At 50.1% G+C, this 17,942-nt stretch overlaps 2 protein-coding genes and 1 pseudogene across 2 annotated transcripts; 2 read left to right on the top strand and 1 right to left on the bottom strand.

Moving 5' to 3' along the window:
• Nucleotides 1-449: 449 nt before the first annotated feature.
• Pex39 (peroxisomal biogenesis factor 39) lies at nt 450-999 on the bottom strand. Its single transcript, XM_090355646.1, has one exon. The coding sequence runs from the start codon at nt 990-992 to the stop codon at nt 747-749; it is 246 nt and encodes an 81-aa protein (XP_090211772.1). The 5' UTR covers nt 993-999; the 3' UTR covers nt 450-746.
• A 7,073-nt stretch (nt 1,000-8,072) lies between these two features.
• Ptcra (pre T cell antigen receptor alpha) lies at nt 8,073-16,038 on the top strand. The gene is made up of 5 exons (XM_090355303.1): nt 8,073-8,130; nt 11,078-11,137; nt 12,142-12,462; nt 13,759-13,803; nt 15,436-16,038. Exons 1-5 carry the CDS (start codon nt 8,073-8,075, stop codon nt 15,567-15,569), a joined length of 618 nt encoding a protein of 205 aa, XP_090211429.1. The 3' UTR covers nt 15,570-16,038.
• Nucleotides 14,916-15,008, top strand: LOC150047675 (small nucleolar RNA U13; annotated as a pseudogene).
• Nucleotides 16,039-17,942: the final 1,904 nt, after the last annotated feature.

Below are 17,942 nucleotides of genomic sequence, written 5' to 3'. Positions count from 1 at the left end.
TGTCCCTGAGCTTTTGCTCAAGGATAGCACTCTACCACTTGTTTTTAGGTACTAAGGAATCGAACCCAGGGCTTCATGCATGCTAGGCAGGTACTAAGCCACATTCCCAGTCGTGGACCTGAGCTCTTTTGCTCAAGTTCTGCCTCTTGGAGACACAGCTCCCCTTCTGGTTTCTTGGTGGTTAACTGAAGATGAGTCCCACGGTCTTAAATGCCTAGCCTAGAACTGCAATAACGATCTCATCTGAGTAGCTAGAATTAGACGCCTGAACCACCAGTACCCGACTCAACTTTGGTTTTTAACGCTGTGGGATTAATTATCCACTTCCAGAGGCATTCTGGGCCGAAGTTTTACCATCCAACTTTTTAAGCGCCTATCTGGAATTAGCTCTGAAATGACCTTTTGTATCCCAAGCCGTTTAACATTGTAAAAACAAGGTAACTCGGGAGAGCAGTTAGCATTGCTGTTCTTATTCGAGAGGTCCGAGCCGACCGGTGTGATCCTTAGAGAATGAACAGAGGCGTGGCCGATCATAAAACAATACGACTCCTAGTCCAGAAGTAGGAGTCCAGCGCCATCTGGGTGAAGCTTCCCAGGTTTACATTCAGCTGAGAAAGGTCGGCGCAAGTCCGGGCAGGGCAGTCCAGCCGCCCCGGCCGCCGGGCTCCTCTCTCCGGGCCGCTCTCCCGCTCCTCTGCGGCCCCGCCGGGCTCCTCCGGGCCGCTCTGCGCTCTCCTCCGCGGGGTCTACTGGGGCGGCGCCGGGGGCTCGGCCGGGGCCGCGGCCTCCCAGGGCTTGGGTCTCCGCGGGAGCCGGGACGCCGTGGGTTCGCCTTGGACCGCCGTGATGTGGCGTTTTTCCAGGCCCGGGAGTTCCTGGCCCTGCTGGAGCAGCTGCAGAAGCTGCGCCAGGGTCACCGAGGCCGGGGCCACCTCTTCCGAGGCCGGTGACGCGGACGCAGCGGAGCCGCCCGGCGGAGCGGGCCGCGCCATGGCGGCCGCGAAGGCTGCTGGGAGGGCTGGAGAGCACTTCCGGTGTGTGGACGCAACCACCGCGGGAGGCGCCGTAGGGGAGCGCGGGCCGGCCCCGCGGCCTCGCCCGCTCCGGCGCACGCGCGGGGAGGCCTGTAGACAGGTAGCCGGGAAGGGTCCATCCCCAAACCCACCCCACAGAGGGTGACACGGAAAGTCAGTGCCAAACCACACACCGAAGCACGGCGCCGGTGGGCCTGGAGTTTGGCTGGTGGTGGTGGCCCGCTTGCCTAGCATGCATGACGACCGCGTGCACCGAGGGGCCGCAAGCCCTGAGGACAGGGCACGCCAGGCCAAACGCCCGCCCCGGCTCCATGTTTTTGAACTCAGGGTCTCCTGCCAGCCTAGATAGGCACTCTACCGCTTGGTGATTAAACCAAGGGCTTGCTGCATGCTTTATCACTGATCTGTACTTCCCGCTCCAGGGTTTATGTTTCTGAAGTCATCAAAAGCTAGCTTGAGCCTATCATCCTACTTACTTGGGAGTCTGAAATAGGAGGGTTACAGTTCAAAGCCAGCTAGAGCAGAAAAGGCGGGAAGATTCTTATCTCCAATGAACCAGCAAAAAACTGGAAATGGAGGGGAGACCGAAGGAGTAAAGTACCAGCCTTGAGCAAAAATAGTTCAGAGATGCTGGGCGTGGTGGCTGGTGCTTATAATCCTAGCTTCTCAGGAAGCTGACATCTGAGGATCGAGGTTCAAAGCCAACCCAGGCACTAAAGTCGGTGAAACTCTTATCTCCAGTTAACCACCAGAAAACCGGAAGTGGTGCTGAGGCTCAAGGTAGGGTGGGTAGCCTTGAGCTGAAGAGCTCAGGGACAGCACCCAAGCCCAGAGTTCAAGCCCCACAACTGACAAAAAAAAGAAAGAAAGGTCCGACAGTGGCCAACCCCTGAGTTCAAGCCCCAGGACCTGCACAGGGGGGAAAAAAGCCTGAAGTCCGGCACCAGCCTGGGAGAATACCCAGGCCAGGCCCTGAGTTCAAACCTTAGTACCTACACAGTGTGGGATTATCCCAAATTAAAAGAGGTGCTGCAAAAGAGTACCCTGCAGCATCTCAGACCCAAGAAGGAAGTACAGGGCACTAAGAAGGATGGATGTTGTACCCTTAGGAGACATAGTAGATGATAGTGTTACATCAGAGTTCAACCTCGGGTGTGATCCTCGTGTTATATAGGAGAATGGCCTTGTGAGAGAATTAGGAAGAATTTAGGGGTGAGGTGTCATGAGAGAGAAAGCAAACATGGTAAAATTGGGCCCAGTTGTTTTTCTAATCTCTGCTTCGGATTTCCTATCTGCATAAGGACACCCTGCCTACAGGCGTGCTCACTGATCAACCCAGATAACAAATGCTCACAGAGGTAGTTATTAAATCCTGCTCCCTGGGCCCTGTCTCTGCCTCGTCCACCCTCACACCAGCTTCATATGCCTCCCTTTCCCTCTGGCCTTTGTGTTTGGCCAAAGGGTGAAGAGAGCAGCATGGGAAATTTCACAACAAGTATATCAGCGTATCCTTTCCTCAGTTTCCCTTCTTGCACAATCTTCACTAGCAGAAGGGTTTCTCCACACAGGCTCGGATTTGGGGGTGTTTCTCCCCCTCCTCACCCCTTCATGCTTGCCTCTAGTGTAAGTCCTGAATTTTCTTGGTTTCCCCTTTTGCCCTGCCACATCTCTGTAAATAGATCCTTTATGAACCTCTCCTCAAATCACCCAGTATCCATGGGTGCCCTGTGGCCTGCCCATCCTTAGCAATATAGAGGTTTGGTCTGGGAACAGCCCCAGGCAGGGAACTGTGATTGTACTGGCCACATGTCCCAGGAGTACAGGGAATACCTCCTGGCAGAGGGGAGATGCACCCAGGTACTGCTGCATGCACAGCATGCTGCAGGGGCAGGCGGGAGTCTCCTAGGCGTATTAATAACAATATTTCAGGTATATTAATGCTAAGACTTTAATGTTCAATAATAATGCTGAACAATCAATGTCAGTGTTGAAAATGAATACTAAAGCAAGATTAGGTAAAATTTCAAAAGTGCTTGTAAGAAAGAATAATCATTGAGAAGATTAAATTTTGACTCAGTAAGTATCAAAAAAAAAAAAAACCCAGGATTTCCTTTACATTCATTCTTTCATTCATTCATTTATTTATTTATTTTGCTAGTCCTGGGCTTCGGCTCAGGGACTGAGCACTGTCCTTGGGTTTTCTCAAGGCTAGAGCTCTACCACTTGAGCCACAGCACCACTTCTGGCTTTTTTCTATGTATGTGGTACTGAGGAATCGAACCTAGGTCTTCATGCATGCTAAGCAAGCACTCTACCACTAGGCCAAACTCCCAGCCCCCCATTTATTTATTTATTTAGCCAGTCCTGAGGCTTGAACTCAGGGCCTGGGCACTGCCCTCGAGCTTTCTCAAGGCTAGCACTCTACCACTTAGAACCATGATCCTTCCATCTCAGCCTTCTGAGTTGCTAGGACTATAGGCATGAGCCACCAGCGCCCAGCATCTTTATTTTTTAGGTCCAAGAGCAGACTTGAACTTGGTACCTGACGCTTTCACCCATTAGCTGTCTCTTTAGCAACTGAGGCAAATCCCCAATCCCCACAATCCTCTAATGTGAATTTCTCACTGTGGCTGGGGTGACAGGGTGACAGGTGCTCGCCAATGAGCCCAGTTGACATGGATGCTTATGAAGTCTTTTTTTGCCCTGGCTGGCCTCAAACCACAATCCTCCAGTTGCTTTTCCTCAAGTAGCTAGTGTTACAGGCTTGGGCCTCTGCACCCAGCCAAGACTGGCAGCTTTGAAATCCCAAGTCCTCTTGTCTATGAAAATAACTCTCCATTAATCCCCCTTCCCAGGATGTCAGTCCCCGCATCCTGTCTCTCCTTGCTCTCCGGCCCTTCTTTGGATCTCAGCAAAGTCTGATAAAGAAGCACAAGTATAGCTGAGCACGATGGCTGATGCCTGTAATCCTAGCTAGTCAGGAGGCTGAGATCTGAGGATCCCCATTCAAAGCCAGTCTGGGCACTAAAGAACCTGAGACTCATCTCCAATTAACCACTAAAAAATGGAAAGTAGTGCTAAGGTTCAAGGGGTAGGGTGGTAGCCTTGAGCTGAAGAGCTCAGGGGCATTAGCCTTGAGCTCAGAGACGGAGCCCAGGCCCAGAGTTCGAGTCCCATGACATCCCCCCCCCAAAAAAAAAAAGAAGAAGAAGAAGAAGCAGTACAAGTACAAGTGTATAGGTGTATAGTGAAATAGGTTGGGGCCTCGCCGGTCTGCCCTGGCAGATCCTGGGAGACAAATCCTGAAGTGAATTCTAGGGAATGTAAGGTTCATTTGGGCCAAACTCATTGTCATGGACGCTCATCCAAGACTTAGGATTTAATGTGTTGGCTCAATCACCTGGGAGGAACATTAATAGTCTACACGGTTGGTTAATTAAAGTCTGAAATTAATGGTGGCCTACAGTTAATAAGCTTGAAATGCCAGAACTTTCCTGGCATACTATAGAAGAAATCGGCAATCTCCAGGAAATGAGAATGCTGGATTGAATTTATAATAGACAACCTTCCTAGCCACCCCCAGACATATTTTAGGGGGAGGTAGAGAAATTGCACTCATTAATTGTTGACTAAGCCACATTCCCAGTCCTAAACCCCAGTTTTAACAATCTATATCTCTATTTTGTTTGTTTGTTTGCCTGTCGGTGTGAGGAGCTGTTCCTGAGCCTCTGTGCTCAAGGCTAGTGTTCTACCCCTTGAACCACAGCCCCACAGTGTTTGAGTGGCTAATTAGAGATAAGAGTCTCATGGGTACTTTTCTGTCGAAGCTGGCTTTGAATTATAGTCCTCAGGTTGCAGCCTCCTGAGTAGCTAGGATTACAAGCAGGAGACACTAGCATCCAACTTTCTGTCTTTCGCAGTACAAGTTGGTCTGTGTTTTTCTTTGCCCTTTCTGAGGCTTGAACTCAGGACTCTCACTCTTGGGAGACTTGCTTGATAAAGGCTGATGCTCTTGCATTGAAGCCATACCTTCAGTCTGGAGTTTTACTGGTTCTTAGGAGACAGTCCCACAGGCTTTTCTGCTAGGGTTGGGCTTTGAACCTCAGTCCTTCAGCTCTCACACTCCTGAATAGCTAGAATGTACAGGGACTTGGCTATCTTTTTTTTTTCTACTAAGACTAAATGCGAGGTTGGTGAAGATGGGCCTGGCTCCCTGTGGGCAGGGGGCAGGGGCAGAGTGCCCTCACCTGTCTTGGACAAGCAGCAAATCTGTGGAGTCAGGGGAGACCCTGAGGTTCCTGGCCATTGGGAATGGACGAGTAATGTGCAGAGTAGTGGGGGCGGAAAACTCCCAGGCAGCCGGCAATGGTGGGACCCCTGAACCCAAGCAGGAGCTGGATGTGGTGAGGAGGAGGGTGGACAGGGCAGAAGGAGGTAGCCAACAGTATGGGGCTGGCACTGGGGATGCTGGCCCCTGGGAAGGTCCTGATGCCTAGAGGAGGCCCGAGGCCTCCTCCATCTATACTGATGACAGTGGAGCCAAGCCAGCACCATCCAGGCTGCAGGACAGAGTCGTTAGGGACACCTGCCTCCCCTCCTCCCCTCTTTCCCTCCTCCCCTCCCCCTCTTGGCAGGAACCTCCACCACCCACACCTGGGCCAGCATGGCCTGGGAACATGCCTAGCCCAAGGCCTCCAGAGGCCCAGGGGAGGAGGGAAGGAGGGGAAGAGGAGGAAGGGAGGAGGGGGACTGACAGCCCCAAGGTCCTCCTGCACCCCAGGAGAGGACACTCAACATGGTTATTAAAACAATCATCTTAATGCAACTAGGGTGAGGCTGGCACCAGAATAAAGAGGCCAAGGAGCCAGGAAGAGCTAAGTCCATTTATATAAAAGACATTAATGTGTAAGGAAGGAAGTTTTGAAAGTAATAGAGCAAAGAAAGCTTATTCAGCGAGTACTCTAGGGTAATTGATTAGGTCTTTAGGGGAAATTTATGTGTGTGTGTGAGTGTGTGTGTGTGTATGCACACACCTTCTACCAGGCACAGAATTAGCTAGCTAGTTTCACATGGAAATGGATAAGACAAAGCCAAACTGTACAGAAAGACTGTAGAAAAAAGCTCTGTCCATTTTCTAGACCAGAAAGTCTTGTTTGGCTAAACAGAATGAGCAGGGCTAGTTGAGCTCAAGGAGTAGAAAGGCCCTCAGCTCGAAAGGATGTAGTGGATGATGAGAAGATCCCCAAATAGATTGTCACTTTGGTTCATATAATACAGCCCATCGACCCAGTGCTGGGGGCTCACACCTGTTATCATAGCTACTCAAGAGGCTGAGATCTGAGGATAGCAGTTCAAAGCCAGCCTGGTTAGAAAAAGTCTATGAGACTTACCTTTAACCTCCAAAAAGCCAGAAGAGGAGCTGTGGCTCAAGTGGTAGAGAGCTAGACCTTCAGTGAAAAAGCTAAGGGACAGCACCCTAGCCACTGAGTTCAAGCCCCAGTAACAGGAAAGAAAGAAAGGAAAGACAGAGAGAAAGGTAGGTAAATGAAGGAAGGAAGCTGCGCAATGGTGGCTCCTGCCTGTAATCCTAGCTACTTGGGAGGCTGAGATCTGAAGATCAAGGTTCAAAGCCAGCCAGGAAAGTCTGTGAGCCTCTTACCTCGAATTAACCACCAGAAACCTGGAAATGGAGCTGTGACTCAAAATGGTAGAGCACTAGGCCTTGAGCAAAAGAACTCAGAGACAGGGCTGGGAGCGTGGCCTACTGATGCACAAATGATGCTTCATGCCTAGCATTCACAAAGACCTGGGCTTGATTCCTTGGTACCACATACGTAGAAAAAGCCAGGAGTGATACTGTGGCTTAAGTGGTAGAGCTCTAGCCTTGAGAAAGCCCAAGGGTAGTGCTAAGGCCCTGAGTTCAAGCCCCAGGACTACCCCCTCACACACACAAAAAAGAACTCGGGGACAGTGTCTAGGACCTGAGTTCAAGCCCCACAACCAACCAAAAAAGTCAAGGAAGAAAGGAAAAAAAACAGCAGTAAATGTGGATAAATCAAGACTTTTGTAGGGCTGGTAGTTCCAGAATTTTTATTCAGATTTATGTGCCAGGAGTCGGGGTGCAGCTCTGTACCACATGCCCAAGGCCTGGATGAATAGCACAGCATGAAGACTGTGTTGTGACTGTGACAGTGCACACGCCCGGGTATGGGAGAGCTCGCGCTGAACTTAGCACTCCTGGAAGGAGCTGGACTGGTGCCTCTGAGCGAAGCCTGGCGCACACATCAAAGGGCTCTCCTCATCTCCATTACAGGTGAGGAAATGGAGGGTTAGGGAAGTCATTTGCTGAAAATAACTAGTAAATGATCTTGTCAGGCTTGAAATCCAGGTGTCCTGACTCACCTCCCATGATCTTAACTAAATGACATCTATATTCCATGTCACTGAACATTCTTGGAAAGGGGTTACATAAAATCTACTCACGTAAATCTATAATACTCATTCTTCACTCTATCCTTTACTTCCTGTTGACAGGTCATTTCCTTTGCCATGCTTCCAAAGTTCTACATACACACAAACTTCCAGCTATCTGGAAACAGCTCAATCCTAGCCCTGCCATGCCAGCTGTGTGTCCTTGGGCAGCTCACTCAGTCTCTCTGAGCCCCAGTTACCTCTCCCCGGAGCAGGAATGCCAGTGGCTGGAGGATCCTAGGAAGTTCTGTAGGTGAGGAGCCCGGACCACCAGCGTGGCTCTGGACTGTGAGTGGCAGTTCTCCTGTGATTGGGGCCATGAGCCAGAAAGGCTTCACAGGCTGGGAAGTGCTCTTCAGACTGGAGAGGGAGAGGGGGAGGGTGGGCACCAACCCCTGGAGTGGGGGTGGCACCTGGGTTTCTTGGCCCCTGAGACAGGATCGGCCTTGTGGAGAAACGGCTGAGGCACAGCTGGGCCTGTGGCCTGGGAGCCAAGCTTGTGGGTGCCTCTTCCCCAGGCCCACACCCCACATCTGCAGCTGGGTCCTGCCTTGCTCCCAGTGGGCCATGGCTCTGCCATGGCTGCTGCTTCTCCTGCCCCTTGGGTGTCCAGCCCTGCCCACAGGTGAGCCTCCTTTTCTATCCCCCAAGGCCTCCCTAAGTGTGGATGGAATGCAGGGACACAGGACAAGAGCCCTCTAGGGGTCTGGGAGGGTGTCATCAGGCTGTTTTCTGCCTCCCAGCTACCTGCCTCTGGGCCCCAAGTCCTGCTCTGGACCTTGAGGAAATGTAAAGAAGTAAGAGCCAAGCCGGCCCGGTAGTTCACACCTGTAATCCTAGCTACTCAGAGGCTGAGATCTGACGATCTCGGTTCAAAGCCAGCCCAGGTACTAAAGTCTAAGAGACTTTTATTTCCACTAGAAAACTGGAAGTGGCGCTGTGGCTTAAGGGGTAGGGTGGTAGCCTTGAGCTGAAGAGTCCAAGCCCCAGGACTGACCAAAAAAAAAAGAAAAGAAAAAGAAAAATAAATAGGAACCAACTGGATTTCCTCCCCACACACCCCAAAAGCTAGAGATTAGAGTGAGTGTGCAGGACAAAGTTGTGTGGGTGAGTGAAAAGGGACAATCCTGAAAGCTTCATGGAAGAGGTGGAAGTTGAACTTAACTTTTGGAATTAGTGTGTGTGTGCGCGCGTGCAGGCCCATCCTGAGGCTTAAACTCAGGTCCTAGGCTCTGTCCCTGAGCTTTTGTGATCAAGGCTAGCATGCTCGAGCCACAATTCCACTTCCAGCATTTTCATAGTTTATTGCAGATAAGAGTCTCACAGATTTTCCTGCCTGGACTGGCTTCAAACTGCAATCCTCAGATCTCAGCCTTCTTACTACTTAGGATTATAGGCCACCAGCATTTGGCAACTTTTTTTGGTGGGGGAGGGGGGTCATGGGGCTTGAACTCTGGCCTGAGCACTGTTCCTGAGCTCTTCAGCTCAAGGCTACCGCCCTACCTTGAGCCACAGCCCCACTTCCCATTTTCTAGTGATTAATTGGAGATAAGAGTCAGCTCTGTATTGCCCAGGCTGGCTTCGAACTGAGATCCTCAGATCTCAGCCTCCTGAGTAGCTAGGATTACAGGTGTGAGCCACCATGCCTCACCATTCTGCAACTTTGATAGTATTTTATCTACACAATTGCAGTTGAAGGGCAGGGGCTTCACCTCCAGCGTTCCCCATTCCTTTTGTTTGTGTTGCCAGTCATAATAAAATTTCTCTGCTGGGCACTTAAACTTTATGACCAAAACTCTGCACATCAATTTTATTAGGCTGGCATTATTAACTCCAATATATGGGTAGATGAGGGAGACTTGGCAAGCTGAGTGGATGAGTCAGGGGTCAAGCCTAATTCTGTGAACCCCAATTCTGAACCGAGTTCAAATCCTGACTAGAGGACTTGTCATTCATGTGTCTTTCGGTCAGTTACTTAGCCTCCATAAATTCTGAAGTACCCCTCAGCCATCCCCCCTTAACACTCTCCAGGAGATGTTTCTTTAGCCTGGATATACTTAAATCATGTGAATTTGTTTGTAGGTGTTAACATGTATAGAAAAAAAAAACAGCTATTCAAAAAAGAATATTTTGGGGGGTGTGTGTATGTGTGTGTGTGTATAAGTGAACCAATATAATTGAAAAGAAGATATTGGGGAAATCAGGACAATGTTTAGAGTATGACTTATTTTTTATTTATGAAACAATAGGCTGACTTGAAGATAAATTATGTGATTTATTGTGTGCACACGTGTCAACCTCGGGCTTGAATTCAGGGCCTAGGCATTGTCCCTGAGATTCTTTTTCACAAGACTAGTGCCTTACCCCTTGAGCCACAGTGCCATTTCTGGCCTTTTCTGAGTAACTAAGAATCTCACAGACTTTCTTTCCTGGGCTGGCTTTGAACTGTGATCCTCAGATCTCAGCTTCCTGAGTAGCTAGGATCACTGGCATGAGCCACCAGCACCTAGCAGGTGTGTATCTTATATGCACACAAAGCTGCTTAAAATCAAAGCTATACTAAGTGTTGCTCAGTAGTAGAGCACTTGTCTTGCTAGCTTGCATCAAGCCTCGGGCTCTATCCTTAACACAAGGAAAATACAAAGATAAAAACGATATAGGGCCAGGCAGTCCTCACGCCTGTAATCCTCGCTACTCAGGAGGCTGAGATCTGAGGATGTTAGTTCAAAGCCAGCCCAGGCACTAAAGATCTTGAGACTCTTATCTCTAATTAACTACTAGAAAACCAGAAGTGGTGCTGTGGCTCATGGGGTAAGGTGGTAGCCTTGAGCTGAATTGCTCAGAGACAGTGCCCAGGCCCAGAGTTCAAGCACCACAACAGACCAAAAAAAAAAAAAAAACCCACAAAAACAAAAACAAGCAAAACTACATAGGTACACAAGGAAAAACAGAATAATACAGATTAATGTATAATTAACATTGTGTCTCTTTTCTTGTGGTTCTGAAAATTGAACTGAGGGCCTCAAGCTTACCTAGCAAATGCTGTCACTTGAGCTATGCCTTTTCTTTTTATGTGCTGGTAGGGGTTTGAACTTAGGGCCTTGTCACTTAGCTTTTTTACTCAAACTGTTGCACTACCACTTCCAGGTTTTTGCTGGTTAATCGGAAATAAGAGTTTCACACACTGGGGCTGGGAGCTTGGCCTGGTGGTAGAGTGCTTGCCTAGCATGCACAAAGACCCAGGTTCAATTCCTCGGTACCCCATGTACAGAAAAAAGCCAGAAGTGGTGCTGTGGCTCAGATGGTAGAGCTCTAGCCTTGAGAAAGCCCAAGGACAGTACCCAGGCCCTGAGTTCAAGCCCCAGGACTGGCAAAAAAAAAAAAGTTTCACACACTGCACTGTTTTCCCCAGGAGGGCTTTGAATGTCCTCAGATCTTAGTCTCAGATCTTAGCTAGGATTATAGGCATGAATCATCAAGCCCAGAAAATATGTCACTATATTTCAATCTGATTTTTTTCAAAGAAACAGAAAGTTACAGGTAATTTGAAGCCCTCTTTGATCTTATTCCAGATCCTGCTTCCTTCTCTTCCTCCCCAGAGATACACAGTCTCCTTAGGCTGGCACAACGTGGTATTATAAGTTTTTGTTTATATTTCTGCTATCTTTCCCATAGGACTGAGTTCCTTGAGGACAGGGACAATGACTTACTCAATGCCATGCTCCTGGTACCTGGCATAGAAAATTGCTTAGGTATGATAGATGGGCTCACAGAATGACAGATGGATGCATGGAGGAACAGACGGAGGCTGGGTGCTGGTGACTCACGCCTGTCATCCTCGCTACTCAGGAGGCTGAGATCTGAGGATCACAGTTTAAAGCTATCCAAGGCAAGAAAGTCTGTAAGACTCATCTCTAATTAACTACAAAAAAAAAAAAAAGCCAGAAGTAAAGCTGTGGCTGAAGTGGTAGAGTGCTAGCCTTAAGCAAAAGAAGCTCAGGGACAGTGCTCAGGCCTTGAGTTGAAGCCCCAAGACTGGCACAAAAAGAAAGAAAATAAGAAAGAGCCAGGCACAGTAGATTACTCCTGTAATTCTAGCTACTCAGGAGGCTGAGATCTGAGGATCAAGGTTCAAAACCAGCTCAGACACTAAAGTTTGTGAGACTCTTATCTCCCCTTTACCACCAGAAAACCTGAAATGGCTCGGTGGCTCAAGGGGTAGGGCAGTAGCCTTGAGCTGAAGAGCTCAGGGACAGCACCAGGCCCAGAGTTCAAGTCCCACAACCAACCAAAAAAAAAAAAAAAAAGGAAAATGGTAAGAAAGAAAAGAAAAGGGAAAATATCCAAATACCAGAGGCTCATGCCTATAACTCTAGCCACTCAGGAGGCAGAATGTCCATTTGCCTCTTACCTCTAATTAACCAGCAAAAAGACAGAGGTGGAGAGCTGTGGCTTAAGTGGTAGAGCACCAGCCTTGAATAGAAAAGCTAAGGGACAGCACAAATTGAAGCCTCGGGACTGGCACACACACAAAAAAGGTCTGATGAAGGATATGTGGGTTGATGGTGATGGTGGAAGGGGACGTGGCCTGGGAGGGCAAAGGCTGACCTCATCTCCATGTGACCCTCTCACACAGGTGTGGGTGTCACACCCTTCCCCTCTCTGGCCCCGCCGATCATGGTGCAGGTGAATGGAGAGCAGTGGACTCTGGTAATCTGTCTGATCCTCGACATTGCACCCCCTGGCCTTGACAGCCCCATGTGGTTCTCAGCTGGCAATGGCAGTGTGCTGGACGCCTTTACCTACAGCCCCTCTCCCGCTGAAGATGGTACCTGGAGTAGCTTGGCTCACCTCTCCCTGTCCTCTGCACAGCGGGCAGCCTGGGAGCCCTTAGTCTGCCACACCAGGCCTGCGCCTGGAGGCCAGAGCCTGCGCACACCACCCCTACAGCTGTCAGGTGAGGATGGAGCCCAGGCCCAGGGCAGGGTCCCTTTCCCCTCCACACTCCCCAGAACCGGACAGGCTGGAGGGAAGGCAGACTCCTGACCACGGGGGCGTGAAGAGTGTCCAAGGGTGACTAGCCAGTGAGATGATGCCCGGGCTCAGGGCACGGGGCCTCCAGCTAGGAACACTGGGATTTGCAACTGTGCTATCAAGTTCACCCTGGCCGGGCATTGCTGTCTCATCCCTGTAAATCCTCCCAACTCTGGAGGCTGCGATCTGACAGTTGCCAGTCTGGGCTGACAGATCTTAGAGACTCTCATCTCCAATTAAGCAGCAAAAAGGCAGAAGTGGAGGTGTGGCTCCAGAGGAAAGTACCAGCTCTGGAGCAAAAAGTTAGGCAAGAGTAGAAGCCTTTGAGTTCAAGTCCTAGTACCAAAAAAGGAAAGAGAGAGAAACAGTAAAAGAGAAAGAGAAAGGGGGGGGAGAGGGAGAGCGAGAGGAAAGAAAAAATAAAAAGGAAGTCCAGGCTCTGCTGTATGACTGACTGCCAGAGATGCCAATCCTTTCTCTCTCCTACGGTTGGTTGTTTACATTATGTTTTTTGTTTTTTGTTTTTTTTTTGCCAGTCCTGGGCTGGAGCTCAGGGTCTGAGCACTGTCCTTGGACTTTCTCAAGGCTAGAGCTCTACCACTTGAGCCTCAGCACCACTTCTGGCTTTTTTCTATGTATGTGGTACCGAGGAATTGAACCCAGGTCTTCATGCATGCTAGGCAAGCACTTTAACCACTAGGCCAAGCTCCCGGTCCCTACATTATGTTTTTATACATTTAAATCCACATACAATGCACACATATAATCTCTATATAAGCACACCCAACAAGAATTAAAGGCCCAACAAGAATTAAATAAGCTCCTATTCCTTGTTGGGTGCCAGGCACTGTCCTATACACTTTACATTTATGAAGCAGCCATCTGGCAGACAGTGGGAAGCAAAGTCACATGGCCACATTGGCGTCTTCAGTTTGTCACCTCCCAAAGAGGAAAATAGTTGAATAGTCCCCCTGCCTTCCCAGGAAAGTTGTCAGAGAATTGGTTTCTGCATGACCTTGGTTCCCTGAGCCCAGCCCAGGAGGGAGAAGGGAGGGGGCTGTGCCCTTAGGATTGGCAGCCAATAGGCTCAGGGTTTCTGCTGCTGGCATGTGCCTATCCACCCCACGTCAGGTGGGGATAGACTGAGGGGAAGGGGGAGCACCTGACCCTGCTCACCAATTCTGAAGCACTCAGGTCCTGCTCCTTGGCTTGCTTGCAGGAGAAGCTTCCTCAGCCAGGCCCTGCTTCCAGGAGGCGCTCAGGGGTGAGTACATGGGGCACGCTGAGCCTGGACGGTGGGACACTGAACTCAGATTTTCTGAGTCGCACCAGGGAGTGTTGGAGGTGCTAGTGGTCAGGAGAGGCTGTCTCACTAGGTTGAGGTGATGGCTAGCTGGAGCCTCAGCATACCTGGGACAAGAGAGGGGAGTAGAAAAACACGAGTGAGAGCCGGCAGAAGGGTCACAATGGCCACTGGGACAGGTCAGGGGAGATAGGCCTGTGTGCAAGGGGTGCTAGAAAGAGCTTTGGATTGCTTTCTCTTCCTCCCTCCCTCCCTCCCTCCCTTCCTTCCTTCCTTCCTTCCTTCCTTCCTTCCTTCCTTCCTTCCTTCCTTCTTTCCCTCTTCCCTCTTTCCCTCCCTCCTTGCTTCCCTTCTTCCTTCCTTTCTTTTCTTTCTTCTTTGGTCAGTCATTGGACTTGAACTCGAGGCTGTGGTCTGTTCCTGAGCTCTTCTGCTCAAAGGTAGCACTCTAACACTGAGCCACAGCTCAGCTCCACTTCTGGTTTCTGAGTGGTTAATTGGAGATAAGATTCTTGAGGAGGGGTCAGGAGTTTGGTCCAGTAGAGTGCTTGACTAGCATGCACGAAGACCCTGGTTTGATTACTTGGTACTACATATATAGAAAAGCTGGAAGTGGTGCTGTGGCTCAAATAGTAGAGCACTAGCCTTGAGAAAGCCCAAGGACAGTGCTCAGGTCCTGAGTTCAGTCCCCAGGATTGGCAAAAACAAAACAAAAACCCCCGCCAAGTATAGTGGCTCATGCCTGTAATCCTAGCTACTCAGGAGGCTGAGATCCTTGGATCTCAGTTCAAAGTCAGCCCCCGGCACTAAAGAACATGAGACTCATCTCCAATTAATCACAGGAAGTGGGGCTGGAGCTCAAGGGGGAGGGCAGTAGCCGTGAGCTGAAGAGCTCAGGGACAGCGCCCAGGCCCAGAGTTCAAAGACTAAAAAGGATCTCATGGACTTTCCTGCCTGGGCTGGCTTTGAACTGTGATCCTCAGATCTCAGCCTCCTGAGTGGCTGGGATTACAGGCGTGAGCCACCAGTGACTGGCTCGGATTTCTTTCTTGAACACATAAAGAATTGTGCAGATCCTTTTCCGGTTTGTAAGTGTGATGACTGGTTTTCACGGGCTTGCATGCCATGTCCCTCCCTCTAAACCTTGGTGCATTAACTGTCAGACGTGAAAAAAAAAAAAAAGAATTTTGTAGTCAGGCAGGCAGTGTACCACACACCTTTACTTCCAGCTCTGGTAAGGCTGACATAGGAGGACGAGGGTTTGACGTCAGCCTAGGCAAAACAGCCGGACCCTGACTCTAAAACTAAAACTAAAATATATTACTTGAGCTAGTCACCCTGCATCAGATAACAATTTATGTCAGCAATCCCCCCTCCCCTACACATACACAGACCTTGGGGTAGAGTACAATGAAATGAGGAATAAGAAGAAAGAACAAGGTTAAATACCAGGGGGGCTTTTCCTGGAGGAGGGAACGGAGTGAACAGCCAGCCAACATGGAGGACAGGCCCCTCTCGGCCTAGGGTGGGGTGGGAGGAGTGAGGGCTCTGTTTGAGGTTTCTGGGACTCATCACTGGCTCCTCTTGGGGCAGGTACACAAAGCCAGGCCCTGTGTCTGGGGGCCATGAGACTGCTGCTTTGCAAGCTGTTGCTGGCGGACGTGCTGCTGACCTGCCACATCCTGCTCCTGCCCCGCCCACATTTGTGCCCCTTGAGACTGCAGTGATAGAGGGAGCCTGCACCCTGAGCTCCCCCCTGGGCCCATGCTGAGCCCCAGGGCTGGCCCTTGCCCTCCGCCTCCAGAGGGCAGGAGCCCGGATTGCGAGGAAGAGATGCTCTTTTCTCTCCCAGCTGGTCAAGTACTCTCCATCCATCCATCCATCCATCCAACCGTCCATTCATCCATCTCTGACTCCAGTATTCCTTTCTCAGAGCTGAGTGTGATTTTGATTTTGTTTTTTTTGCATGTGTTCTCTTCCTGGGCTGGGCTCTTTCTCCCCTTAGACTGAAAGGCTGAGAGGGGAGGGGAAGGAGGAGGAAGGACTGTGTCTCTTAGGTCACACTGGGAGCTCCAGATCCTTCAGGGACACTTTGACTATAGATAATTGAAGCAATTAAAGAAGAGTTTTTATGATATAAGCAAATGAAAAATATCTTAATTCCCTTCTTTCCTGAGTAGAGGCAAGGTTGGCCAGTTTAGTTAGACAAAGCAGAAGTCTGGAGGGTTCCTTTGAAGAAGAGGCTTCCTAAGAGTGAGAACCTGGCAACTGCAGAGTGGAGCTGGGAGTTAGGAAGGAAACTTGGTCGCTTCATCTTCCCCTATACTCATGAGCCAGGCAAAGCCCCCTCTATCTTCTTCCCCTGGCCCAAGCTCTGTGAGATGGCAGGGCAAGGAGCCCAAGGCCCCAGGGAGGCGGTGCTGGCCTTGGAGTCTTGTACAGACTCGACTGAAATGAACTGGGCCAGGATTCCCAGGGAACAAGATCATGTCCAGAGCTGAGCCCAGGAAGGTAGTTCCAAATGTACATGTTATTAATCAATTAGGGGTCGTTATTCATTTGACAGATATTTAACATCAACTAGATGCCAGATATGGCCTTTGGGTTTTTGTTTCCTAAACAGGATTCTTGCCCAGATACAACATGAAATTCCTGCACTGGCTGGTTGGTTTGTTTTGTTTTCCCACTGATCCCAGAGCTTGAACTCGGCCAGGAACGCTGTCCCTGAGCTTTTGTGTTCAAGGCTAGTGCTCCACCATTTGAGCCACAGCACCATTTTGGCTTTTTTTTTTCTTTTGGGGCAGTCCTGGGCCTTGGACTTTCTCAAGGCTAGAGCTCTACCACTTGGGCCTCAGCACCACTTCTGTCAGCTGCCAGGAAGGAGGTCTCTGGCTCTTAGGAGGATTTTTTCAAGGAGTAAGGTGTGAAGAGGACCACAGCTTTGGGGGATGGAGCCACCCACCATCCCCAGGGCCCCTCCTTCCCTGACACACAGCCTGAGGAGAGGGCTCCAGCTGTCACATCCAACTTTCTGTAGCCATTGTCCCTTCCCAGCTCTCAGCCCACATGTTGGACCCATGCTTCACCCAAAACTAAAGTCCATAAAGGTCCTCTCACTGGCTCCTTGTCCACAAAGCAAAGCTTCAATCCTGCCCTGCCCAACCTCTCCCTTTTTATTGTGGCTGGCTTACTATTATTTCCCCTGGAGGCCCTCCAGGCCTAGATAAATCAAGGGTCATGGCTGGGCTGCAAGCCTCCTTAAGCCTCCTGGAGCCAAGAGAGTGTGGAGCATTTAGGAGGAGGTTCCGACCCTGTGTACAGTATAATTCCAGCGCCACAGCCTCACAACACAATTGTTTTAGGCTAACATCAGAAAATGGCCTCTTGAGGGAGAGGGAGAGGGAACTGGGGACAAAAACATAAGAAGGGGTATCAATGTGTGAGAAGTAATGCACCTGCTATCTGGCGAATGTAACTGTAACCCCTCTATACATTACCTCGAGAATAAAAAATAAAAAGAAAGAAAATGGCCTCATGGGCCGGGAATGTGGCCTAGTGGTAGAGTGCTCTCCTAGAGTGCACCACAAAGCCCTGGTTTCCATTCCTTGGTACCACATACACAGAAAAGAGGCACTGTGGCTCAAGTGGCAGAGGACTAGGCTTGAGCAAAAACTGTCCAGACTGTCCAAGGACAATGCCCAGGTGTGTGTGTGTGTGTGTGTGTGTGTGTGTGAGAGAGAGAGAGAGAGAGAGAGAGAGAGACAGAGAGACAGACAGAGAGACAGACAGACAGACAGACAGACAGACACCTTTGAAGCCTCCATAAAGCAGCCACAATAATCCCAGCTACTCAGGAGGCTGAGATCTGAGGATCCGAGTTTGAGGCCGCCCCAGGCCCCAGGCCACCAGCATGTGAGACTCTTATCTCCAATTAACCACCAAGAGTCTGCACGCGGAGGAGCTCGAGTGGCAGAGAACGAGCCCTGGGCACAGAGCTCAGGGGCAGTGCCCAGGCCCTGCGCTCGAGCCCAGGCTAGGCAGGAGCCCAGGCCAGGCAGGAGCCCAGGACAGGCAGGAGCGCAGGCGTTCATTAAGGGTGT

Source organism: Megascapheus bottae, chromosome 22 (assembly GCF_031878675.1).
Source record: "Megascapheus bottae isolate mThoBot1 chromosome 22, mThoBot2.hap1, whole genome shotgun sequence".
NCBI classification, from domain to species: domain Eukaryota; kingdom Metazoa; phylum Chordata; class Mammalia; order Rodentia; family Geomyidae; genus Megascapheus; species Megascapheus bottae.
Note: the sequence above shows the minus strand (reverse complement) of the source record. Positions and strands in the feature narration are given on the sequence as shown.